General features: G+C 47.7%; 1 protein-coding gene across 1 annotated transcript in view; it reads right to left on the reverse strand.

Moving 5' to 3' along the window:
- The window catches only part of LOC115202540 (uncharacterized protein KIAA1755), a gene marked incomplete at its 3' end in the record, with an annotated part of 49,924 nt that overhangs the window by 14,072 nt on the left and 8,352 nt on the right, over positions 1 to 27,500 (reverse strand). Inside the window, exons 3-9 of the mRNA XM_029766665.1 lie at positions 27,337 to 27,500; positions 26,986 to 27,109; positions 24,137 to 24,230; positions 16,133 to 16,219; positions 7,960 to 8,076; positions 5,550 to 5,648; positions 4,450 to 4,598 (exon numbers count right to left, since the gene is read on the reverse strand). The exon at positions 27,337 to 27,500 is cut by the window's right edge and continues 1,156 nt beyond it. Coding sequence (XP_029622525.1) covers positions 4,450 to 4,598; positions 5,550 to 5,648; positions 7,960 to 8,076; positions 16,133 to 16,219; positions 24,137 to 24,230; positions 26,986 to 27,109; positions 27,337 to 27,500 — 834 coding nt within the window. The remainder of the gene's footprint in view (positions 1 to 4,449; positions 4,599 to 5,549; positions 5,649 to 7,959; positions 8,077 to 16,132; positions 16,220 to 24,136; positions 24,231 to 26,985; positions 27,110 to 27,336) is intronic.

Below are 27,500 nucleotides of genomic sequence, written 5' to 3' on the forward strand. Positions count from 1 at the left end.
CGAGTGGTGTTACCGCAGCTCCAGGAACAATACGACCCATACTGACACACAGAGTGGTGTTACCGCAGCCCAGGAACAATACGACCCCATCTGACCACAGAGTGGTGTTACCGAGCTCCAGGAACAATACGACCCCATACTGACACACAGAGTGGTGTTACAGCAGCTCCAGGAACAATACGACCCCATACTGACACACAGAGTGGTGTTACAGCAGCTCCAGGAACAATACGACCCCATACTGACACACAGAGTGGTGTTACAGCAGCTCCAGGACAGGAACAATACGACCCCATACTGACACACAGAGTGGTGTTACAGCAGCTCCAGGAACAATACGACCCCATACTGACACACAGAGTGGTGTTACCGCAGCTCCAGGAACAATACGACCCCATACTGACACACAGAGTGGTGTTACCGCAGCTCCAGGAACAATACGACCCCATACTGACACACAGAGTGGTGTTACCGCAGCTCCAGGAACAATACGACCCCATACTGACACCGAGTGGTGTTACCGCAGCTCCAGGAACAATACGACCCCATACTGACACACAGAGTGGTGTTTACCGCCGCTCCAGGAACAATATGACCCCATACTGACACACAGAGTGGTGTTACTGCAGCTCCAGGAACAATACGCTATCTATAATATGCTGTCTTGCCTCTGAAGTTAAGCAGGGTTGGTCCTGGTTGGTCCCTGGATGGGAGACCAGCTGCTGGAAGTGGTGTTGGAGGGCCAGTAGGAGGCACTCTTTCCTCTGGTCTAAAAAATATCACAATGTCCCAGGGCAGTGATTGGGGACATTGCCCTGTGTAGGGTGCCATCTTTCGGATGGGATGTTAAACGTGGTGTCCTGACTCTCTGTGGTCACTAAAGATTATCCTTCAGCTGACCAGAACCAAAACAAGTCCCTCAGTCTTTTTGTTGTCTTGTCTCCACTTCTCCTTCAGCTGACCAGAACCAAAACAAGTCCCTCAGTCTTTTTGTTGTCTTGTTCTACACTTCTCCTTCAGCTGACCAGAACCAAAACAAGTCCCTCAGTCTTTCTGTTGTCTTGTCTCCACTTCTCTTTCATGTCCATCACACCATGTCTTTCTCTCTGATCTCCTCATAAAGCCCTGACTTCCTCTAAAACAAGAGCTTAGCCTTCTCCTCTGACACAGGTCCTTTATAGACTGACCCCAAAGACACAACACACAGACAAAGCATTTCTCTGACTCGGCCAACCCCACCACCACAGGGAAAATAAACATATCAAAAGCATTTATCTGCAAAGCCCCAGAAGTTAGGAACTAGAAGGAAACATTCCCCCCCCCCCATGTTTGAGTGAGTTGAAAATGCCCTCTAGTCAGGAGCAGGTAGGGAGAGTACATTCCTGAGAAACGGGAGGGGTGTGGCGGGCAGCGCCTGAGGTGACAGACAGGGATCAGGAGAGGGGTTAGTCGCAGGAAGGAAGTAGACTGAATCACATCATGACATAAGACCACTGCTAGCTGGTGACGACAGACATAGGCTGGGTCCCTAATGACTCCCTATGGGTGTAGACATAACAGGAGACGTTAAGACACACAGGAGACATTAAGACAACAGGAGACGTTAAGACAACAGGAGACGTTAAGACAACAGGAGACGTTAAGACAACAGGAGACGTTAAGACAACAGGAGACGTTAAGACAACAGGAGACGTTAAGACACACAGGAGACGTTAAGACAACAGGAGACGTTAAGACAACAGGAGACGTTAAGACAACAGGAGACGTTAAGACAACAGGAGACGTAGACACAGGAGACGTTAAGACACACAGGAGACATTAAGACACACAGGAGACATTAAGACAACACAGGAGACGTTAAGACAACAGGAGACGTTAAGACAACAGGAGACATTAAGACAACAGGAGACGTTAAGACAACAGGAGACGTTAAGACAACAGGAGACATTAAGACAACAGGATACATTAAGACAACAGGAGACATTAAGACAACAGGAGACGTTAAGACAACAGAACAATATTCACTAGAGGTCTGATAAAGACCAGAGACACCTTAGATGAGAAACAGGAGGGGAGAGAGAGAGACAAAGACACACAGAGAGAGAGAGAGAGACAGAGAGAGAGACAGAAATAGAGAGAGAGAGAGAGACAGAGAGAGAGAGAGACAGAGAAATAGAGAGAGAGAGACAAAGACACAGAGAGAGAGAGAGAGAGACAGAGAGACAGAAATAGAGAGGGAGAGAGAGAGAGAGAGAGAGGGAGAGAGAGAGAGAGAGAGAGAGAGGGAGAGAGAGAGAGAGAGGTGTCAACAGCAACCTTGGGGAAATCCTCTGCATTATCATTAACAGCAGACTCGTACATTTCCTCAGTGAAAACAACGTACTGAGCAAATGTCAAATTGGCTTTTTACCAAATTACCGTACGACAGACCACGTATTCACCCTGCACACCCTAATTGACAAACAAACAAACCAAAACAAAGGCAAAGTCTTCTCATGATTTGTTGATTTAAAAAAAGCCTTTGACTCAATTTGGCTCGAGGGTCTGCTATACAAATTGACAGAAAGTGGTGTTGGGGGGGGAAAACATTCAACATTATAAAATTCATGTACACAAACAACACGTGTGCGGTTAAAATTTTCAGAAAACAAATACATTTCTTTCCACGGGGATGTGGGGTGAGACAGGGATGCAGCTTGAACCCCACCCTCTTCAACATGTATATATATATATATATATATATATATATATATATATATATATATAAAACAATGAATTGGCGAGGGCACTAGAACATTCCTCAGCAGTTCTCTGGCCCAGCGAACAACCCATGGAGCCAGGAGGAGATGTATTGGACCCCTTATACTGACAAACAAAATGAGAAGAGAGGGGAAAATGGAGGAGAGGGAGGTTGGACTAAGGGGAATGAGGGAGAATATAGAGGAGAGGAGAGAGGGGAAAATAGAGCAGAGGGAGGATGGACGAAGGGGGATGAGGGAGAATATAGAGGAGAGGGAGAATGGACTAGGGGGAATGAGGGAGAATATAGAGGAGAGGGAGGTTGGACGAAGGGGGATGAGGGAGAATATAGAGGAGAGGGAGGTTGGACGAAGGGGGATGAGGGAGAATATAGAGGAGAGGGAGAATGGACTAGGGGGAATGAGGGAGAATATAGAGGAGAGGGAGGTTGGCCTAAGGGGGATGAGGGAGAATATAGAGGAGAAGGAGGTTGGACTAAGGGGGATGAGGGAGAATATAGAGGAGGAGGTTGGACTAAGGGGGATGAAAGAGAATATAGAGGAGAGGGAGGTTGGACGAAGGGGGATGAGGGAGAATATAGAGGAGAGGGAGAATGGACTAGGGGGAATGAGGGAGAATATAGAGGAGAGGGAGGTTGGACTAAGGGAATGAGGGAGAATATAGAGGAGAAGGAGGTTGGACTAAGGGGGATGAGGGAGAATATAGAGGAGAGGGAGGTTGGACTAAGGGAATGAGGGAGAATATAGAGGAGAAGGAGGTTGGACTCAGGGAATGAGGGAGAATATAGAGGAGAGGGAGGTTGGACTAAGGGGGATGAAAGAGAATATAGAGGAGAGGAGAGAGGGGAAAATAGAGGAGAGGGAGGTTGGACGAAGGGGGATGAGGGAGAATATAGAGGAGAGGGAGAATGGACTAGGGGGAATGAGGGAGAATATAGAGGAGAAGGAGGTTGGACTAAGGGAATGAGGGAGAATATAGAGGAGAAGGAGGTTGGACTAAGGGGGATGAGGGAGAATATATAGAGGAGAGGGAGGTTGGACTAAGGGGGATGAGGGAGAATATAGAGGAGAAGGAGGTTGGACTAAGGGAATGAGGGAGAATATAGACGAGAAGGAGGTTGGACTAAGGGGGATGAGGGAGAATATAGAGAGGGAGGTTGGACTAAGGGGGATGAGGGAGAATATAGAGGAGAGGGAGGTTGGACTAAGGGAATGAGGGAGAATATAGAGGAGAGGAGAGAGCGTAGGTTGGAGAATGGTGCTGGGCTGTATACATGTGTCAAGTTGCTGTGGATACAAGTGTATCTTTAAAGGTGCAATGTGCAGAAATCGCTCCACCATTTCCTGGTTGATAAAATTCTAATTGTTCCCCTAATTTCAGTTTATGTGACAAAAACAAACAAGTCTAATGTAGAGAATCATTGTACCATCTAAACCACAGTGGAATATATTTTCAATAACCAAAAATATTGTATTTTCGGCTGTTTAAAGCTGGTGAACAAAACCGAAAGTAAAAGATGCAAAAAACAAAACTTAAGAACAGGAAGAATAGAAATAGCACACATAGAACAGATATACCGCTTCTTAGACTTTCAATGAGAATGACAGATCTGTAACTCACATTGCTATGTGAATCTGTTGGGGTCGCCCAGAAAGGTCCATATCCCAGCGTTATCGACCCAATCATTACCTGTAGTCGTCGCTGAGGCTGACACTGGTTTCCTCTTTACGGAGGCGGGACAGGTTGGCTCCTCCCTCCAGCTGGAATCTAGCCAATCGGCTGTCCTCCAGGATGCTACACATCACACCCCTGTACTTGGCAAGTAACACCTGGGCCTCCTGGGGGGAGGAGGGGAGGGGGGGGGGGAGTTAGCGTTTTATACACGTGTTGCACCACAAGTTAATTAATTTGTTTTCTAAACTCTCCCACATCCACCAAACACCCTTCCTAAACATCTCCTCTCCTGTAATTCATCTCTACCTGACCACTCCATTTCCTGTCCTGTAATTCATCTCTACCTGACCACTCCATTTCCTGTCCTGTAATTCATCTCTACCTGACCACTCCATTTCCTGTCCTGTAATTCATCTCTACCAGACCACTCCATTTCCTGTCCTGTAATTCATCTCTACCTGACCACTCCATTTCCTGTCCTGTAATTCATCTCTACCTGACCACTCCATTTCCTGTCCTGTAATTCATCTCTACCTGACCACTCCATTTCCTGTTCTGTAATTCATCTCTACTTGACCAGCAGTAGCTGGCATGACAGTAGACTACAGACTATATTAACACGGTAGTTACCTCAGCGGTAGCTGGCAGGACAGCAGACTACAGACTATATTAACACGGTAGTTACCTCAGCGGTAGTCGGCAGGACAGCAGACTACAGACTATATTAACACGGTAGTTACCTCAGCGGTAGTTACCTCAGCGGTAGCTGGCAGGACAGTAGACTACAGACTATATTAACACGGTAGTTACCTCAGCGGTAGCTGGCAGGACAGCAGACTACAGACTATATTAACACGGTAGTTACCTCAGCGGTAGTCGGCAGGACAGCAGACTACAGACTATATTAACACGGTAGTTACCTCAGCGGTAGTTACCTCAGCGGTAGCTGGCAGGACAGCAGACTACAGACTATATTAACACGGTAGTTACCTCAGCGGTAGTCGGCAGGACAGCAGACTACAGACTATATTAACACGGTAGTTACCTCAGCGGTAGTTACCTCAGCGGTAGCTGGCAGGACAGCAGACTACAGACTATATTAACACGGTAGTTACCTCAGCGGTAGTCGGCAGGACAGCAGACTCCAGATCAGCGATGGTACTCTGTAGAAGGTTGACAGCGTCCTCACAGTGACTTGTTAGCTGTTCCACTCTCTGAAACATCACGGTCAGAACAGAGACACAGACAGACACACTGTTAAACCACATGAAAGACAACTATACAAATACGTAGAGACAAACAGTCAGATAACGAAGCATAGACAACAACTTCAGTCTTCTCCGGTAAGACGCTCATAGCAGCACGTGGTTGCCATGGCGCCGTAAAGCAGCCTAAATAGAGAGTTCTGAAACGTTGGACATATTTTTTTTTAACGTTTTTTTTTTTATTATTATTTTTTTATTGATTTTGTTTTTGATTAAGTCATTGATTTGATTGGATATATCTGGTTGTTGCAGGACTGATGGCATGTTGACTTGTCGGGTTTGGCTAGCTAGCTACCTGGCTAATGTATCTCAATGCCGGCTGCTTCTTGATCAATGAGACCTGACTGCATTGTGGAAATGTCCAAGAGCTCGAAGTGAGGATGCCTACTGCTCTGGACTGATGGGTGGTGGGCTGTTAGTGCAGCAGCACAGGGAGCACCCACGTGGGTGGTGGGCTGTTAGTGCTGGAGCACAGGGAGCACCCACGTGGGTGGTGGGCTGTTAGTGCTGGAGCACAGGGAGCAGCCACATGGGTGGTGGGCTGTTAGAGCAGCAGCACAGGGAGCACCCACGTGGGTGGTGGGCTGTTAGTGCTGGAGCACAGGGAGCACCCACGTGGGTGGTGGGCTGTTAGTGCTGGAGCACAGGGAGCAGCCACATGGGTGGTGGGCTGTTAGAGCAGCAGCACAGGGAGCACCCACGTGGGTGGTGGGCTGTTAGAGCAGCAGCACAGGGAGCACCCAAGTGGGTGGTGGGCTGTTAGAGCAGCAGCACAGGGAGCACCCACGTGGGTGGTGGGCTGTTAGAGCAGCAGCACAGGGAGCACCCAAGTGGGTGGTGGGCTGTTAGAGCAGCAGCACAGGGAGCACCCAAGTGGGTGATACACGTTAGATGTGGAGGTATGAAGTCCAGGCTACAGAGAGGATGAGATGAGGGAGATATCAGGGTCAGCAAGACAACTCCTTCACCATCACCTGGCTTCACCATCACCTGGCGTCACCATCACCTGGATTCACCATCACCTGGCTTCACCATCTTCACCATACCTAGCTTCACCAAAACCTAGCTTCACCATCACCTGGCTTCACCATCACCTGGATTCACCATCACCTGGCTTCACCATCACCTGGCTTCACCATCACCTGGCTTCACCATCTTCACCATCACCTGGTGTCACCATCACCTAGCTTCACCATCACCTGGCTTCACCATCACCTGGATTCACCATCACCTGGCTTCACCATCACCTAGCTTCACCATCACCTGGATTCACCATAACTTAGCTTCACCATCACCTGGCTTCACCATCACCTGGATTCACAATCACCTGGCTTCACCATCACCTGGCTTCACCATCACCTAGCTTCACCATCTTCACCATCACCTGGCGTCACCATCACCTGGCTTCACCATCACCTGGATTCACCATCACCAAACCATCATGTACCAGGGTGTAGGATCTGTGTGGTAACGTTGGGCTGCTCCAGACTGTTTCATTATGTGTTGTCTGAGTCACCACTATGGTCCATCCGTCCAGTCCGGTCCATCCTAGGACTACCATGTTGATGTTAGTTCATGTTCTGACCATTTATTTAACAGGACCACAATGGAAATAAATCATCCTTGATGATTTGAAATCATTATCCACATGTGGGGTTGTATTGTGTTTTAAATTAAATACATCTAGAGAAGTAGTGCTCAATGTATAACAGGTAAAACTACAAAATACAGAGAGAAGACTACAAGGTCCAGGGGACTGTGGTGCTGTCTGTACCGTTCTGAAGCAGACCCAGGTGCCGTGTGACAGGTGAAACTACAAACACAGAGAACTACAACATCCAGAAGGCTATCTCACCGTTCTGAAGCAGACCCAGGAGCTGTGTGAGAGGAGAAACTACAAACACAGAGAACTACAAGGTCCAGAAGACTATCTCAGCAATCTGAAGCAGACCCAAGTGCTGTGTGAGAGGAGAAACTACAAACACAGAGAACTACAACGTCCAGAAGGCTATCTAACCGTTCTGAAGCAGACCCAGGTGCTGTGTGAGAGGAGAAACTACAAACACAGAGAACTACAACGTCCAGAAGGCTATCTAACCGTTCTGAAGCAGACCCAGGAGCTGTGTGAGAGGTGAAACTACAAACACAGAGAACTACAACGTCCAGAAGGCTATCTAACCGTTCTGAAGCAGACCCAGGATCTGTGTGAGAGGTGAAACTACAAACACAGAGAACTACAACTTCCAGAAGGCTATCTCACCATTCTGAAGCAGACCCAGGAGCTGTGTGAAAAGGGGAAGGTTCCGTCAAACTCAGTAGGCAGCTGAGACACCTCCACATGCTTATGGAGAGACTTCAGAGAGGTCAACAACTCCACCTGGATAGAGAGGGGTGAGATAGGAGGAGGGGGGAGAGAGAGAGAGAAGAGAGAGAGAGAGAGAGAGAGAGAGAAAGGAGAGAGAGAGAAAGGAGGAGAGAGAGAGAGACAGAGAGGAGAGAGAGAAAGGAGAGAGGAGAGAGAGAGACAGAGAGAGAGAGGAGAGAAGAAAGGAGATATTTAGGACAACAATAACAACACACCACTAGCAACAGCAGATCTATAAAGGTTTGTAACAAGCCTCTCAACGCTCTGCCAGACAGAACTCAATACTAAATACATTACAACAGCCCCTCAACACTCTGCCAGACAGAACTCAATACTAAATACATTACAACAGGCCCTCAACACTCTGCCAGACAGAACTCAATACTAAATACATTACAACAGCCCCTCAACACTCTGCCAGACAGAACTCAATACTAAATACATTACAACAGCCCCTCAACACTCTGCCAGACAGAACTCAATACTAAATACATTACAACAGCCTCTCAACACTCTGCCAGACAGAACTCAATACTAAATACATTACAACAGCCTCTCAACGCTCTGCCAGACAGAACTCAATACTAAATACATTACAACAGGCCCTCAACACTCTGCCAGACAGAACTCAATACTAAATACATTACAACAGGCCGTCAACACTCTGCCAGACAGAACTCAATACTAAATACATTACAACAACCCCTCAACACTCTGCCAGACAGAACTCAATACTAAATACATTTAGCAGCATTTCACTGTGAGGTCTACTACACCTGTTGTATTCAGCATTTCACTGTAAGGTCTACTACACCTGTTGTATTCAGCATTTCACTGTCAGGTCTACTACACCTGTTGTATTCAGCATTTCCCTGTGAGGTCTACTACACCTGTTGTATTCAGCATTTCACTGTAAAGGTCTACACCTGTTGTATTCAGCATTTCACTGTGAGGTCTACCCCTGTTGTATTCAGCATTTCACTGTCAGGTCTACTACACCTGTTGTATTCAGCATTTCACTGTGAGGTCTACTACACCTGTTGTATTCAGCATTTCCCTGTGAGGTCTACTACACCTGTTGTATTCAGCATTTCACTGTAAAGGTCTACACCTGTTGTATTCAGCATTTCACTGTGAGGTCTACACCTGTTGTATTCAGCATTTCACTGTGAGGTCTACTACACCTGTTGTATTCACCATTACACTGTGAGGTCTACTACACCTGTTGTATTCAGCATTTCACTGTGAGGTCTACTACACCTGTTGTATTCAGCATTTCACTGTGAGGTCTACTACACCTGTTGTAGTCGGCGCATGTGACAAATAACATTTGATTTGATTTGAATTCCGGCTCAGTACGAGAGGTGGGGAGGATGTGTTTGTCATATCCTGTCCTTCAGGGCCACATCCTGGTGCCACCTCGTCCTCGTCCCCGTCCAATCACAACACACACACACACCACAGCTCTCCTTCAGGGCCACATCCTGGTGCCACCTCGTCCTCGTCCCCGTCCAATCACAACACACACACACACCACAGCTCTCCTTCAGGGCCACATCCTGGTGCCACCTCGTCCTCGTCCCCGTCCAATCACAACACACACACACCACAGCTCTCCTTCAGGGCCACATCCTGGTGCCACCTCGTCCTCGTCCCCGTCCAATCACAACACACACACCACAGCTCTCCTTCAGGGCCACATCCTGGTGCCACCTCGTCCTCGTCCCCGTCCAATCACAACACACACACACCACAGCTCTCCTTCAGGGCCACATCCTGGTGCCACCTCGTCCTCGTCTCCGTCCAATCACAACACACACACACACTACAGCTCTCCTTCAGGGCCACATCCTGGTGCCACCTCGTCCTCGTCCCCGTCCAATCACAACACACACACACACTACAGCTCTCCTTCAGGGCCACATCCTGGTGCCACCTCGTCCTCGTCTCCGTCCAATCACAACACACACACACACTACAGCTCTCCTTCAAGGCCACATCCTGGTGCCACCTCGTCCTAGTCTCCGTCCAATCACAACACACACACACACACTACAGCTCTCCTTCAGGGCCACATCCTGGTGCCACCTCGTCCTCGTCTCCGTCCAATCACAACACACACACACACTACAGCCCTCCTTCAGGGCCACATCCTGGTGCCACCTCGTCCTCGTCTCCGTCCAATCACAACACACACACACACTACAGCTCTCCTTCAGGGCCACATCCTGGTGCCACCTCGTCCTCGTCTCCGTCCAATCACAACACACACACACACTACAGCTCTCCAAAATACTACATTCCTCACACACACATTCCACTGCAGTGTGGAGCCATGGCTTGGTTTGAGAAGGGAAATAAAACTGGACTTTACAAAGAGACAGTCTTCTGAGAGATATGAGGGACGCCTTGAGAAATCAAGGACGTTACAGAGTATTACTGTGAGGGACGTCTTGAGAAATCACGGACGTTACAGAGTATTACTGTGAGGGACGTCTTGAGAAACCATGGACGTTACAGAGTATTACTGTGAGGGACGCCTTGAGAAATCACGGACGTTACAGAGTATTACTGTGAGGGACGTCTTGAGAAACCATGGACGTTACAGAGTATTACTGTGAGGGACGCCTTGAGAAATCACGGACGTTACAGAGTATTACTGTGAGGGACACCTTGAGAAACCACGGACGTTACAGAGTATTACTATGAGGGACGCCTTGAGAAACCACGGACGTTACAGAGTATTACTGTGAGGGACGCCTTGAGAAACCACAGACGTTACAGAGTATTACTGTGAGGGACGCCATGATAAACCATGGACGTTACAGAGTATTACTGTGAGGGACGCCTTGAGAAATCACGGACATTTCCACACAGAGTATTACTGTGAGGGACACCTTGAGAAACCACAGACGTTACAGAGTATTACTGTGAGGGACGCCTTGAGAAACCATGGACGTTACAGAGTATTACTGTGAGGGACGCCTTGAGAAATCACGGACATTTCCACACAGAGTATTACTGTGAGGGATGCCTTGAGAAACCACAGACGTTACCACACAGAGTATTACTGTGAGGGACGCCTTGAGAAACCACGGACGTTACAGAGTATTACTGTGAGGGACGCCTTGAGAAACCACAGACGTTACAGAGTATTACTGTGAGGGACGCCTTGAGAAATCACGGACGTTTCCACACAGAGTATTACTGTGAGGGACGCCTTGAGTTTTCACGGACGTTTCCACACAGAGTATTACTGTGAGGGACGCCTTGAGAAATCACGGACGTTACATAGTATTACTGTGAGGGACGCCTTGAGAAACCACGGACGTTACAGAGTATTACTGTGAGGGACGCCTTGAGAAACCATGGACGTTACAGAGTATTACTGTGAGGGACGCCTTGAGAAACCATGGACGTTTCCACACAGAGTATTACTGTGAGGGACGCCTTGAGAAATCACGGACGTTACAGAGTATTACTGTGAGGGACGCCTTGAGAAACCATGGACGTTACAGAGTATTACTGTGAGGGACGCCTTGAGAAACCACGGACGTTACAGAGTATTACTGTGAGGGACGCCTTGAGAAACCATGGACTTTACAGAGTATTACTGTGAGGGACGCCTTGAGAAACCATGGACGTTACAGAGTATTACTGTGAGGGACGCCTTGAGAAACCACAGACGTTACCACACAGAGTATTACTGTGAGGGGCGCCTTGAGAAACCACGGACGTTACAGAGTATTACTGTGAGGGACGCCTTGAGAAACCACGGACGTTACAGAGTATTACTGTGAGGGACGCCTTGAGAAACCACAGACGTTACAGAGTATTACTGTGAGGGACGCCTTGAGAAACCATGGACGTTACAGAGTATTACTGTGAGGGACGCCTTGAGAAATCACGGACATTTCCACACAGAGTATTACTGTGAGGGACGCCTTGAGAAACCACGGACGTTACCACACAGAGTATTACTGTGAGGGACGCCTTGAGAAACCACGGACGTTACAGAGTATTACTGTGAGGGACGCCTTGGGAAACCACAGACGTTACAGAGTATTACTGTGAGGGACGCCTTGAGAAATCACGGACGTTACAGAGTATTACTGTGAGGGACGCCTTGAGAAACCACGGACGTTACAGAGTATTACTGTGAGGGACACCTTGAGAAACCATGGACGTTACCACACAGAGTATTACTGTGAGGGACGCCTTGAGAAACCACGGACGTTACAGAGTATTACTGTGAGGGACGCCTTGGGAAACCACAGACGTTACAGAGTATTACTGTGAGGGACGCCTTGAGAAATCACGGACGTTACAGAGTATTACTGTGAGGGACGCCTTGAGAAACCACGGACGTTACAGAGTATTACTGTGAGGGACGCCTTGAGAAATCACGGACGTTACAGAGTATTACTGTGAGGGACACCTTGAGAAACCATGGACGTTACCACACAGAGTATTACTGTGAGGGACGCCTACCCTCACAGTAATACTCTGTGTTCACTAGGTCTATACAGGAACACAGTCCTACCCTCACAGTAATACTCTGTGTTCACTAGGTCTATACAGGAACACAGTCCTACCCTCACAGTAATACTCTGTGTTCATTAGGTCTATACAGGAACACAGTCCTACCCTCACAGTAATACTCTGTGTTCACCAGGTCTGTACAGGAACACAGTCCTACCCTCACAGTAATACTTCAGTGTAAATGAACTGGTAAAGCCCAAGAGGTTTTGTCAGCGCTACCTCTTGAAGACAGTTTGAATTATGAAGTGGTCAAAGCTACTGTTCTTCGCGCCTATGAGCTTGTTCCTGAGGCATACCGACAGAGATTTAGGTGAGGGACACACAGTGAGAGGACCAATGAAAGTCCTTATTAAAGAACAGTTTTTGTCCCAAGAGTTGTGTACGGGAGATGAGAACGTGTTGGGCTATGTTAGTCGCTTTCGTGAGCGCCTACACCAAGCCTGTGCTCTCGCAAAGGAAGCTCTGTCTTCCTCAGAGAGGAGAATGAAAAGACACGATGATAAACAGGCTCGTCCACTACAGCCAGGTGACCAAGTACTGGTGTTATTGCCTGTTCCAGGATCTTCACTGTCAGCTCGTTTCTCTGGCCCTTATTTCATTGAAAAGAAATGAAGTGAAACTGATTATGTGCTTCAAACTCCTGATAGAAAACGCCGATCTCGTGTGTGTGCCACATTAACATGTTGAAGGCATACCACACCCGACCCATCGCCCAGGTAGATAGTTCAGAAACAGCGGAAGGTACTGTCTCCTCTGCTATGATAGTGGACTGTCATATTAATGATATTGATGGAGATGGATTAGAGTTGCGCAATACTCAGCTGCAGTGCGTTAGATTTCCCAACTCAGAAATGCTGATGTCTCTCCAGTCAGATCTGGTTCATTTAACGGACGGACAGGCAGACGATATTTTCCATGTCTCTTTAATGACGTTCCTACTCGCACGAACGTGTTGGAACATGACATTAATGTAGGAAATGCTGCCCCTATCAAGCAACACCCATATCGTGTCAACGCTTCTGAGAGGAAGATAATGAGGGATGAGGTGAGATATTTGTTGGAGAACGTCCTTGCTACGCCAAGTTCAAGCCCTTGGAGTTCTCCTTGCATTCTGGTTCCTAAACCTGATGGTACGTCCAGGTTATGTACGGATTATCGCAAGGTAAATTCTGTCACAGTGCCAGATTCGTTCCCGTTACCCAGACTGGACGACTGTATCGACACTGTTGGTACTGCTACTTATGTAACAAAGTTGGACCTCTTAAAAGGTTACTGGCAGGTTCTGTTAACCTCACGTGCTTCTGAGATTTTTGATTTTGTGACCCCAGACAACTTCCTACAATACTCTGTCATGGCTTTTGGGATGCGGAATACACCAGCCACTTTCCAACGACTGGTTAACTCCGTATTAGCTGGCGTTCCCCATTGTAGTGCCTACCTAGATGATCTAGTGATTTATTCATCTGAGTGGTCAGATCATGTTCACTCTCTTAGGGTAGTATGTGAACGTTTGGCAGCTGCTACTTGGCAAAGTGCGAGTTTGGGAAGGCTACTGTTACCTATCTCGGCAAAGATGTCGGCCATGGACAGGTGCGCCGTGTTGATGCCAAGGTCTTGGCTATCGCTGCATTCCCCGCACCTACCACCAGACGAGAGCTACGCCGCTTTTTAGGAATGGTTGGCTACTACCGTAGTTTCTGTAAAAACTTATCTGCGGTAATTGCTCCCTTGACCGATTTGCTCAGTCCGGCTAGATCGTTTTGAGTGGTCCCCGGATTGTAAAGGTATCTTTTGATACTGCTAAAGCACTCTTATGTAATACCCCTGTACTTGCTGCTGCGGATTTTGAACAACCGTTTAAACTTGAGGTAGATGCTAGTGCCAGAAGTGCTGGTGCTGTTTTACTGCAGCAGGACAAGAGTGGACCGGATCATCCTGTACGTTATTTTTCACATGTCAGGCTAACTATTAAGCCACACTTGGCCATGATTACAGACACCTGTGTGTCTTCTGACACTATATAAATGAGTCATCTCACAGTGTTTGTGATGATACCCTGATGAAGACAGCTTTGCTGTCGAAAACGTTGGTTATTAGGATATTGCATTTTGGCATCTGAGCTCTTAGAGTGTGCGGCTTTCCCTTATTTTCAGGCTAACTAAATCAAATGAAATGTATTTATATAGCCCGTCTTACATCAGCTGAAATCTCAAAGTGCTGTACAGAAATCCAGCCTAAAACCCCAAACAGCAATCAATGCAGGTGTAGAAGCACGGTGGCTAGGAAAAACTCCCTAGAAAGGCCAGAACCTAGGAAGAAACGTAGAGAGGAACCAGGCTATGAGGGGTGGCCAGTCCTCTTCTGGCTGTGCCGGGTGGAGATTATAACAGCACATGGCCTAGGTGTTCAAATGTTCATAAACGACCAGCATTGTCAAATAATAATAATCATAGTAGTTGTCGAGGGTGCAACAAGTCAGTAACACAAGAGTAAGTGTCAGTTGGCTTTTTCAGAGCCGATCTTTGGGAACTATGCAAACATCAAGCAAGAAGCTCTAGCTTTGTTGTTAGCTCTGCGATACTTTGAAGTGTATATTGGTTCTAGTGCCCTACCAGTGATCGTATATACGGACCATAACCCCTTAGTGTTTCTCCACCGGATGTACAACCAGAACCAGCGCCTTCTGCGTCGGGCTCTTATTGTGCAGAATTGTGCAGAGATTCGCCACAAAAAGGGTTCTGATAATGTGTTAGCAGATGCTTTGTCTCGTGTGTAAAAATGATTTTTGTATGTTTCGTAAGGTTGACTTTGTTTGATCTTGTGGGTATTCATTGTAAATACTTGGGTCGTAATCCCCCCTGGGGTGGCTCTTTTAAGGGTGGGAGTGTTTCGGATACAGGTATCCTGAGTGTGTATTTCTTTTCTCTTCTTCTCCCCTCCTCACAGGTGACAATCATCATTCCCCAATCAGAAGACACCTGCTCCTTTTCTCTTACCCTATCACATCCCTTTCCCTTGGTTTAAAACCTAGTCATTAGCTCAATCTCTCTGTTACTTAATCTCTCTGAATCTCTCCCTCTCTCTTTGGAGATCTCTCTTGTGTTTCTCCAGGTGTAGAACCAGGTCTCTGTGTTACCTGTACGGCTGAGGGTTTCTCCAGGTGTAGAACCAGGTCTCTGTGTTACCTGTACGGCTGAGGGTTTCTCCATGTGTAGAACCAGGTCTCTGTGTTACCTGTACGGCTGAGGGTTTCTCCATGTGTAGAACCAGGTCTCTGTGTTACCTGTACGGCTGAGGGTTTCTCCAGGTGTAGAACCAGGTCTCTGTGTTACCTGTACGGCTGAGGGTTTCTCCAGGTGTAGAACCAGGTCTGTGTTACCTGTACGGCTGAGGGTTTCTCCATGTGTAGAACCAGGTCTCTGTGTTACCTGTACGGCTGAGGGTTTCTCCAGGTGTAGAACCAGGTCTCTGTGTTACCTGTACGGCTGAGGGTTTCTCCAGGTGTAGAACCAGGTCTCTGCGTTACCTGTACGGCTGAGGGTTTCTCCAGGCGTAGAACCAGGTCTCTGTCAGCCAGTAACAGGACAGTGTAGATACAGCCGGGCATAGCATCCTGTCAGGGAGAGAGAGACAGAGAACAAGAGACAACATGGGTAGCAGTTGGCAGATGAAGCTGTCTAAACAAGAGACAACATGGGTAGGAGTTGGCAGATGAAGCTGTCTAAACAAGAGACAACATGGGTAGGAGTTGGCAGATGAAGCTGTCTAAACAAGAGACAACATGGGTAGGAGTTGGCAGATGAAGCTGTCTAAACAAGAGACAACATAGGTAGGAGTTGGCAGATGAAGCTGTCTAAACAAGAGACAACATGAGTAGGAGTTGGCAGATGAAGCTGTAAACAAGAGACAACATGGGTAGGAGTTGGCAGATGAAGCTGTCTAAACAAGAGACAACATGGGTAGGAGTTGGCAGATGAAGCTGTCTAAACAAGAGACAACATGAGTAGGAGTTGGCAGATGAAGCTGTCTAAACAAGAGACAACATGGGTAGGAGTTGGCAGATGAAGCTGTCTAAACAAGAGACAACATGAGTAGGAGTTGGCAGATGAAGCTGTCTAAACAAGAGACAACATCGGTAGGAGTTGGCAGATGAAGCTGTCTAAACAAGAGACAACATGGGTAGGAGTTGGCAGATGAAGCTGTCTAAACAAGAGACAACATGAGTAGGAGTTGGCAGATGAAGCTGTCTGAACAAGAGACAACATGGGTAGGAGTTGGAAGATGAAGGTTTTGACAGCCTTGAAAATGGTTGCTCAGACAAACATATGAAAAAAGGATGTTTTAAAGCAGGATAGCAACCAGTGATAGGTGGCACAGTCTCCAGTTTAACACCTCCAGTCTCCAGTTTAATACCTCCAGTCTCCAGTTTAACACCTCCAGTCTCCAGTTTAACACCTCCAGTCTCCAGTTTAACACCTCCAGTCTCCAGTTTAACACCTCCAGTCTCCAGTTTAACACCTCCAGTCTCCAGTTTAACACCTCCAGTCTCCAGTTTAACACCTAGTCTCCAGTTTAACACCTACAGTCTCCAGTCTCCAGTTTAACACCTAGTCTCCAGTTTAACACCTCCAGTCTCCAGCCTCCAGTTTAACACCTCCAGTCTCCAGTTTAACACCTCCAGTCTCCAGTTTAACACCTCCAGTCTCCAGTTTAACACCTAGTCTCCAGTTTAACACCTACAGTCTCCAGTCTCCAGTTTAACACCTACAGTCTCCAGTTTAACACCTCCAGTCTCCAGCCTCCAGTTTAACACCTCCAGTCTCCAGTTTAACACCTCCAGTCTCCAGTTTAACACCTCCAGTCTCCAGTTTAACCACTCCAGTCTCCAGTTTAACACCTCCAGTCTCCAGTTTAACACCTACAGTCTCCAGTTTAACACCTCCAGTCTCCAGTCTCCAGTTTGACAGACTGACCTGTAATCCACCTTGCTGAGGTCAGTCTGCTTCATTTACCGACTGACAGACTGACCTGTAATCCACCTTGCTGAGGTCAGTCTGCTTCATTTACCGACTGACAGACTGACCTGTAATCCACCTTGCTGAGGTCAGTCTGCTTCATTTACCGACTGACAGACTGACCTGTAATTCACCTTGCTCTGGTCAGTCTGCTTCATTTACCGACTGACAGACTGACCTGTAATCCACCTTGCTGAGCTCAGTCTGCTTCATTTATCGACTGACAGACTGACCTGTAATCCACCTTGCTGAGGTCAGTCTGCTTCATTTACCGACTGACAGACTGACCTGTAATCCACCTTGCTGAGGTCAGTCTGCATCATTTACCGACTGACAGACTGACCTGTAATCCACCTTGCTGAGGTCAGTCTGCATCATTTACCGACTGACAGACTGACCTGTAATCCACCTTGCTGAGCTCAGTCTGCTTCATTTATCGACTGACAGACTGACCTGTAATCCACCTTGCTGAGGTCAGTCTGCATCATTTACCGACTAAGTGACGGACTTGTTTTAAACCCTATTCCCTTAACAAGACATGTAAAGTGAGACAAGTGCACACTATAAAAAGTAGGGTGCAAAAACAGTGCCCTTATTCAGTGCCCTTATCTAAAAAAGGCTTGTTCCTTCATGCATGCAAAGAATATTCTGAAAAACCATTTTCCTGTGTATTCACGGTGCTTGTGTCTTGAAGTTTTTGTCCATTCTGTTGTCAGTAAATTCATGGATATTACTAACACTGTGTTATGTTTCCTATCCTGGTCTTCCTCCCATCTGGAAGGCGCTAACACACACACACACACACACACACACACACCCACACACACACACACACACACACACACACACACACACTAATCCTTAGGACAGGGTCATGAATAGAATCCGTAACCTTGATAAACTAACTGTTTGTTCTGAGCAAACATCACCTCAGCAGAATCAAACTCCTACACACCCAGACCAACATTAACCCCCTCCACCCCTAATGCAGAATGCTACATTAACCCCCTCTACCCCCTAATGCAGAACGCTACATTTAACCCCCTCTACACCCTCTACCCCCTAATGCAGAACGCTACATTAACCCCCTCTACACCCTCTACCCCCTAATGCAGAACGCTACATTAACCCCCTCTACACCCTAATGCAGAACGCTACATTTAACCCCCTCTACCCCCTAATGCAGAACGCTACATTAACCCCCTCTACCCCCTAATGCAGAATGCTACATTAACCCCCTCTACACCCTCTACCCCCTAATGCAGAACGCTACATTAACCCCCTCCACCCCCTCTACCCCCTAATGCAGAACGCTACATTAACCCCCTCCACCCCCTCTACCCCCTAATGCAGAACGCTACATTAACCCCCTCTACACCCTCTACCCCCTAATGCAGAACGCTACATTAACACCCTCTACCCCCTAATGCAGAACGCTACATTAACCCCCTCCACCCCCTCTACCCCCTAATGCAGAACGCTACATTAACCCCCTCCCCCTCTACTCCCTAATGCAGAACGCTACATTAACACCCTCTACCCCCTAATGCAGAACGCTACATTAACACCCTCTACCCCCTAATGCAGAACGCTACATTAACCCCCTCCACCCCCTAATGCAGAACGCTACATTAACCCCCTCTACACCCTCTACCCCCTAATGCAGAACGCTACATTAACACCCTCTACCCCCTAATGCAGAACGCTACATTAACCCCCTCCACCCCCTAATGCAGAACGCTACATTAACCCCCCTCCACCCCCTCTACCCCCTAATGCAGAACGCTACATTAACCCCCTCTACACCCTAATGCAGAACACTACATTAACCCCCTCCACCCCCTCTACCCCCTAATGCAGAACGCTACATTAACCCCCTCTACCCCCTAATGCAGAACGCTACATTAACCCCCTCCACCCCCTCTACCCCCTAATGCAGAACGCTACATTAACCCCCTCTACACCCTCTACCCCCTAATGCAGAACGCTACATTAACCCCCTCCACCCCCTAATGCAGAACGCTACATTAACCCCCTCCACCCCCTAATGCAGAACACTACATTAACCCCCTCCACCCCCTAATGCAGAACGCTACATTAACCCCCTCTACCCCCTAATGCAGAACGCTACATTAACACCCTCTACCCCCTAATGCAGAACGCTACATTAACCCCCTTCACCCCCTCCACCCCCTAATGCAGAACGCTACATTAACCCCTCTACACCCTCTACCCCCTAATGCAGAACGCTACATTAACCCCCTCTACACCCTAATGCAGAACGCTACATTTAACCCCCTCTATACTGGGTTTTGTTCTTGGAAACGAGACTGAATATTCATTGGCAGTCTGCATTGCTGTAGAATATGACCAATATCCCCAGCATCACAGCAGAAAGGTGGGAGTAACTTCAATTTCAGCAACATGTAGTCTACTGCAGAAGAAAATAAGTCTCTGACATCTGCATAGAAGGTCTGCAGATCCAGCTTCCTCTGTCGGTGTGGGGATCCAGCTTGCCTTGGCTTCCTCTGTCGGTGTGGGGATCCAGCTTGCCTTGGCTTCCTCTGTCGGTGTGGGGATCCAGCTTGCCTTGGCTTCCTCTGTCGGTGTGGGGATCCAGGTTGCCTTGGCTTCCTCTGTCGGTGTGGGGATCCAGGTTGCCTTGGCTTCCTCTGTCGGTGTGGGGATCCAGGTTGCCTTGGCTTCCTCTGTCGGTGTGGGGATCCAGCTTGCCTTGGCTTCCTCTGTCGGTGTGGGGATCCAGGTTGCCTTGGCTTCCTCTGTCGGTGTGGGGATCCAGGTTGCCTTGGCTTCCTCTGTCGGTGTGGAGATCCAGCTTGCCTTGGATTCCTCTGTCGGTGTAGGGATTCAGGTTTCCTTGGCTTCCTCTGTCGGTGTGGGGATCCAGGTTGCCTTGGCTTCCTCTGTCGGTGTGGGGATCCAGGTTGCCTTGGCTTCCTCTGTCGGTGTGGGGATCCAGGTTGCCTTGGCTTCCTCTGTCGGTGTGGGGATCCAGGTTGCCTTGGCTTCCTCTGTCGGTGTGGGGATCCAGGTTGCCTTGGCTTCCTCTGTCGGTGTGGGGATCCAGGTTGCCTTGGCTTCTTCTGTCGGTGTGGGGATCCAGGTTGCCTTGGCTTCCTCTGTCGGTGTGGGGATCCAGGTTGCCTTGGCTTCCTCTGTCGGTGTGGGGATCCAGGTTGCCTTGGCTTCCTCTGTCGGTGTGGGGATCCAGGTTGCCTTGGCTTCCTCTGTCGGTGTGGGGATCCAGGTTGCCTTGGCTTCCTCTGTCGGTGTGGGGATCCAGGTTGCCTTGGCTTCCTCTGTCGGTGTGGGGATCCAGGTTGCCTTGGCTTCCTCTGTCGGTGTCCTGGCCAATGACCAGTTCCTCGTCAGGAAGCTTGTTTGTCTCTCCAGGTAGAGTGTCGGCTTCACACCTTTCATTTTTTGTTCATGAGCACATGACGGATCACAGCTGGTCCAGTTCAGTCCTCTGACAAGGCATTCAGAAAGCATAAATAACAGATTTATACTGATAAGTACAGAACAAATAAAACAAATATATGTTTTGTGGAATTAGAACAGTCTGTATGTTTATTCCACTACATGTACAGTGTATAATGGAGAAAATTCTCTATAACGTTTTTTTCTTAGCCCCCAAGTTTAGTCGCTATAGTAGAGGAACGCTAGTCACCTCTCAAACAGGGCCAATCACTACGGCCAGCTCACGAGTATTGGCTTTTTAGACACGGTTCCTAATCAACGCTAAAAACCAAATCATCTTGAAAACATAAAAACAAAAACAAATGATCGCATCGACACAGACAGCGAACTGGCTACACACAAAGCTTAAGGGAATCTGCAAAGGGAATCTGATCGCTGTTCAGTAGGCTACCGCAAAGGGAATCTGATCGCTGTTCAGTAGGCTACCACAAAGGGAATCTGAACACTGTTCAGTAGGCTACCGCAAAGGGAATATGAACACTGTTCAGTAGGCTACCTCAAAGGGAATCTGATCGCTGTTCAGTAGGCTACCGCAAAGGGAATATGAACGCTGTTCAGTAGGCTACCGCAAAGGGAATATGAACACTGTTCAGTAGGCTACCTCAAAGGGAATCTGATCGCTGTTCAGAAGGCTACCTCAAAGGGCATCACAACACTGTTCAGTAGGCTACCTCAAAGGGAATCTGACCTCTGTTCAGTAGGCTACCTCAAAGGGCATCACAACACTGTTCCGTAGGCTACCTCAAAGAGAATCTGACCTCTGTTCAGTAGACTACCTCAAAGGGCATCACAACACTGTTCAGTAGGCTACCTCAAAGGGAATCTGACCTCTGTTCAGTAGGCTACCTCAAAGGGAATCTGAACGCTGTTCGCTAGAAGAGTCCGGTGTTTCAGCCTATGGAAAAGGCGCATACATCATTTCAGCTTTTCAAAATTGATAAATACTCAAATCTAGTGCAAAGGCATTTCAGAAGCACAGAACCCTCCCAACATCAGACAGAGCACTCAGTTCTAGAACCCTCACAACATCAGACAGACAGACAGAGCACTCGGTTCTAGAACCCTCACAACATCAGACAGACAGAGCACTCAGTTCTAGAACCCTCACAACATCAGACAGACAGAGCACTCAGAGGTTCTAGAACCCTCACAACATCAGACAGACAGAGCATTCAGAGGTTCTAGAACCCTCACAACATCAGACAGAGCAGAGCACTCAGAGGTTCTAGAACCCTCACAACATCAGACAGAGCACTCAGAGGTTCTAGAACCCTCACAACATCAGACAGAGCAGAGCACTCAGAGGTTCTAGAACCCTCACAACATCAGACAGAGCACTCAGAGGTTCTAGAACCCTTACAACATCAGACAGAGCACTCAGAGGTTCTAGAACCCTCACAACATCAGACAGAGCACTCAGAGGTTCTAGAACCCTCACAACATCAGACAGAGCAGAGCACTCAGAGGTTCTAGAACCCTCACAACATCAGACAGACAGAGCACTCAGAGGTTCTAGAACCCTCACAACATCAGACAGAGCACTCAGAGGTTCTAGAACCCTCACAACATCAGACAGAGCAGAGCACTCAGAGGTTCTAGAACCCTCACAACATCAGACAGAGCAGAGCACTCAGAGGTTCTAGAACCCTCACAACATCAGACAGAGCACTCAGAGGTTCTAGAACCCTCACAACATCAGACAGAGCACTCAGAGGTTCTAGAACCCTCACAACATCAGACAGAGCACTCAGCGGTTCTCTAAATCAGATTGTAGAGAAAATGACTGAATCTAACGGTGTTGTTGTGTCCCGGTGTCTGACACCAGCGTAGCTTCAAGAGACAGTTTGAACAGAGCATAGTAATAATACACAGTACTGCACGGCAGTAATGAAGTCCTCTCACAATCTATTCCTACTGAAATGGAGACATGCTGGACGCTCCAGGGTGTCCACTAGACACCCATCAAGTGGAATGTTTGGAGGATAAAGGCATCCTGATTACAAACAGACTCCATGACCACAACAAGCTGTTTTTACATTTAACAGATGCTCTTATCCAGAGAGACTTACAGTAGAGAGTCATACATGTTTATACTGGTCCCCCAGTGGGAATCGAACCCACAACCCTGACGGTGCAAGAGCCATGCTCTACCAACTGAGGCCACACAGGACCTGAGTTGTTCCTTTCACCATGACCTTAAGACTGCTGTCTGTCTGTCTGCCTGTCTGCCTGCCTCGTCTGTCAGTCTGTCTGTCTGCCTGCCTGCCTGCCTGCCTGCCAGCCTGCGAGCCTGTCTGTCTGTCTGTCTGTCTGTCTGTCTGTCTGTCTGTCTGTCTGTCTGTCTGTCTGTCCAGGCCTAGAGTTGGTCCTGGCAAAGTAAGAAAGACCCAGGCTTCAGGATGACTCAGGGCCTGTTGGGGGGGATAGTCAGGGCTGGACCCTTATTCCACCAGAGAGGAGAGCGGTATCTGAGCAACGGTATCTGAGCAACGGTATCTGAGCAACGGTATCTGAGCAACGGTATCTGAGCAACGGTGTTGCAGTCTGGAGACACAACATCTCCATATAAATATTTTATTTGGTAGGGTCCAGAGTTTTTCCCATCTCTCCATCACAACTGTCATCATCAGACCGGTCCAGGGTCGACTCATCCAGCTTCTAAAGCTGTTGTTGACTAGAGCCTGGTCCTAACCAGAGGCAGACGGTCTTATCTCTGCAGGACACCACGGACCCAGTCCAGCAGAAGAACAGCTCGTCTTCAGAGGAACTGGAACTCAGGAGGGCTGACCAGACCCCCAGTGTGATGAGGCTTGTTGTTTACCCAGTTTACTGATACTGACCAGGTGAACGATTGTTCCACATGATAGGCAGAAGGACGTGGCTGTGTTAACATCATTTGTCTGACAGGAAGTTGGGATGTGTCTCCACCGTATGTGTTTCTCTGTAAAAACGCTAACAGCAGTCACAGCGTCTGTAAACACTCTTCCCTGGTTTCCTGTTTGACTGTGTCTTACCTGTAGTATGTTGAAGGCTTTAAACAGAGCGGGGACAGGGGAACACCTCCGGGAGTCCACCAGGACTGTCAACCCTAGGGAACGCACCTCCTTCCTGTAACACACAGGATATGACATCAGAGACAGAGACTCAACTCACAACAGTAAGCTCTTCAGAACCGTAGAGCCAGGGAGAAAGTACAACCAGCAGGACTATGGGACATGAGGGTCTGAGTTGTAGTCTACACCCCTAACCTGTCTACACACAGTGTGATGCTGTACCTGACAACTCTCTGTGTGTGTGTGTGTGTGTGTGTGTGTGTGTGTGTGTGTGTGTGTGTGTGTGTGTGTGTGTATATATGTGTGTGTGTGTGTGTGTGTGTGTGTGTGTGTGTGTGTGTGTGTGTGTGTGTGTCTCTCAAAGCTTTAGGCCCCAAAAAAACTTTTTTGACCGGGAGATAAAGCAAAATATAGCTTTTTTTTATTAATACGTGGAAATACATTTGACTTTAATGTTTATTTGCATAATTGAGTGTAACTAGATTGGCGTGTATTTTCATTGGTCGTCAAGCTGCAGCTCCTCTCAGCTCCTCCCTGCTGGAGTGAAACATGCTTTATAAGCCCAGTCATTGAGCAACAAATATAAATGTAATCGTGTTACAAAACAGTTTCGTTGGACAGAAAAAGAGCTACTATTTGTATTTCTCATCTGGTAATTGAAGGACGCCTCCCATGTGCCATTTTAAGTGCGTAGACAACAGTATTCAGCCTATCGGCACGTCACTCACCACTTCGCAACGTGAGCTGGAGGCATTTTCACAACTGACACTAGGCGGATTGAAACCTGAACGTTTTACTTCATATTATGAGGCATGTCTGACCTTGCTTCAACGTGGCCTAGACAAAACCCCAGCATTGAAATGTGGAGGCCATTATTTTATAAAGACTTCCCCCCCCCTCTTTCACGCTGCTGCTACTCTCTGTTATTATCTGTACATAGTCACTTTAATAACTCTACCTACATGTACATATTACCTCAATTACCTCGACACCGGTACCTCCTGTATATAGCCTCCACATTGACTCTGTACCGGTACCCCCTGTATATAGCCTCCACATTGACTCTGTACCGGTACCCCCTGTATATAGCCTCCACATTGACTCTGTACCGGTACCCCCTGTATATAGTCTCCACATTGACTCTGTACCGGTACCCCCTGTATATAGCCTCCACATTGACTCTGTACCGGTGCCCCCCGTATATAGCCTCCACAATGACTCTGTACCGTAAAACCCTGTATATAGCCTCCACATTGACTCTGTACCGTAACACCCTGTATATAGGCTCCACATTGACTCTGTACCGTAACACCCTGTATATAGCCTCCACATTGACTCTGTACCGGTACCTCCTGTATATAGCCTCCACATTGACTCTGTACCGGTACCCCCTGTATATAGCCTCCACATTGACTCTGTACCGGTACCCCCCTGTATATAGCCTCCACATTGACTCTGTACCGGTACTCCTGTATATAGCCTCCACATTGACTCTGTACCGGTACTCCTGTATATAGCCTCCACATTGACTCTGTACCGGTACCCCCTGTATATAGCCTCCACATTGACTCTGTACCGGTACCCCCCCTGTATATAGCCTCCACATTGACTCTGTACCGTAACACCCTGTATATAGCCTCCACATTGACTCTGTACCGTAACACCCTGTATATAGCCTCCACATTGACTCTGTACCGTAACACCCTGTATATAGCCTCACTACTGTTATTTACTGCTGCTCTTTAATTATGTTACATTTATATCTTACTTTTTTATGTATTTTTCTTAAAACTGCTAGTGGGACAACTTCTGGTGAAACTTCAGGGCCTGAGCAACAGGAAGTTTACTTTGGGCACGTCATTCAGACAGGAACTGGAGAAAAAAGGGGCCTAGCCCTAAGAAGTTCAGGGCTTGTAAGGAAGTATTTCACTGTAATTCTACACCTGTTGTTGTATTCAGCGCATGTGAATAATAACATTTGACTTGAAATCAGCATTTCTCTCCTGTTCTATTGGTTTTCATATCAACTTTCTTTCCTTGTCCAGAAGCCAAAGGCACCATCCTGGTCATAGTATCAACCCATCCTGGTCATATTATCAACCCATTCTGGTCATATTAACAACCCATCCTGGTCATATTATCAACCCATCCTGGTTGTATTAACAACCCATCCTGGTCATATTATCAGCCCATCCTGGTCATATTATCAACCCATCCTGGTCGTATTATCAACCCATCCTGGTTGTATTAACAACCCATCCTGGTTATATTATCAACCCATCCTGGTCATCAACCCATCCTGGTCATAATAACAACCCATCCTGGTCATATTATCAACCCATCCTGGTCATATTATCAACCCATCCTGGTCATATTATCAACCCATCCTGGTTGTATTAACAACCCATCCTGGTCATATTATCAGCCCATCCTGGTCATATTATCAACCCATCCTGATCGTATTATCAACCCATCCTGGTTGTATTAACAACCCATCCTGGTTATATTATCAACCCATCCTGGTCATCAACCCATCCTGGTCATAATAACAACCCATCCTGGTCATATTATCAACCCATCCTGGTCATATTATCAACCCATCCTGGTCATATTATCAGCCCATCCTGGTCATATTATCAACCCATCCTGGTCATATTATCAACCCATCCTGGTCATATTATCAACCCATCCTGGTCATCAACCCATCCTGGTCATATTATCATATTATGTGTGTGTGTGTGTGTGTGTGTGTGTGTGTGTGTGTGTGTGTGTGTGTGTGTGTGTGTGTGTGTGTGTATATATAACAGTACCTGAGCACTGTGCAGTAGTAGACCAGGATTCTGACCAGTTCTCCACAGTCACAGCTGGGGTTCAACCAGACGGTGTTCCTAGTTGTCACGGTCACCAGGGCCCGACCTCCCTTATCTCTTGTTCCTGAGACAAACACACAAACAGGACGTCTATCAATCAAACACAGTCACTGAAGTGAAACAACGTCATGTAGCGTGAAGGTAGTAACTGGTCTCAGATCAGATCATGTTTTACCAGTGACACAGCTAGTCACATCAAGACAGAATCACCGTTACCTCCTCAAACAAGCCTGGTCAGACATGAAATATAAAAGCTTGTGTGTTTCCAGAGATGTGGGCTGTTCTACTCACCAGGCAGACAGAGCACCCCAGAACTGAGGACAGCAGCATTGATGTTGTGGGCCTCTGTCAGTGTCTGGGAGCACTGGCTCGACCGGGAGTAGGACCTGGTTAACTGGGCTGGGGACTGGGTAAACTGGCCTGGGGACTGGGTTAACTGGGCTGGGGACTGGGAA

This window comes from Salmo trutta, chromosome 12 (genome assembly GCF_901001165.1).
Source record: "Salmo trutta chromosome 12, fSalTru1.1, whole genome shotgun sequence".
Classification (NCBI taxonomy): Eukaryota; Metazoa; Chordata; class Actinopteri; order Salmoniformes; family Salmonidae; genus Salmo; species Salmo trutta.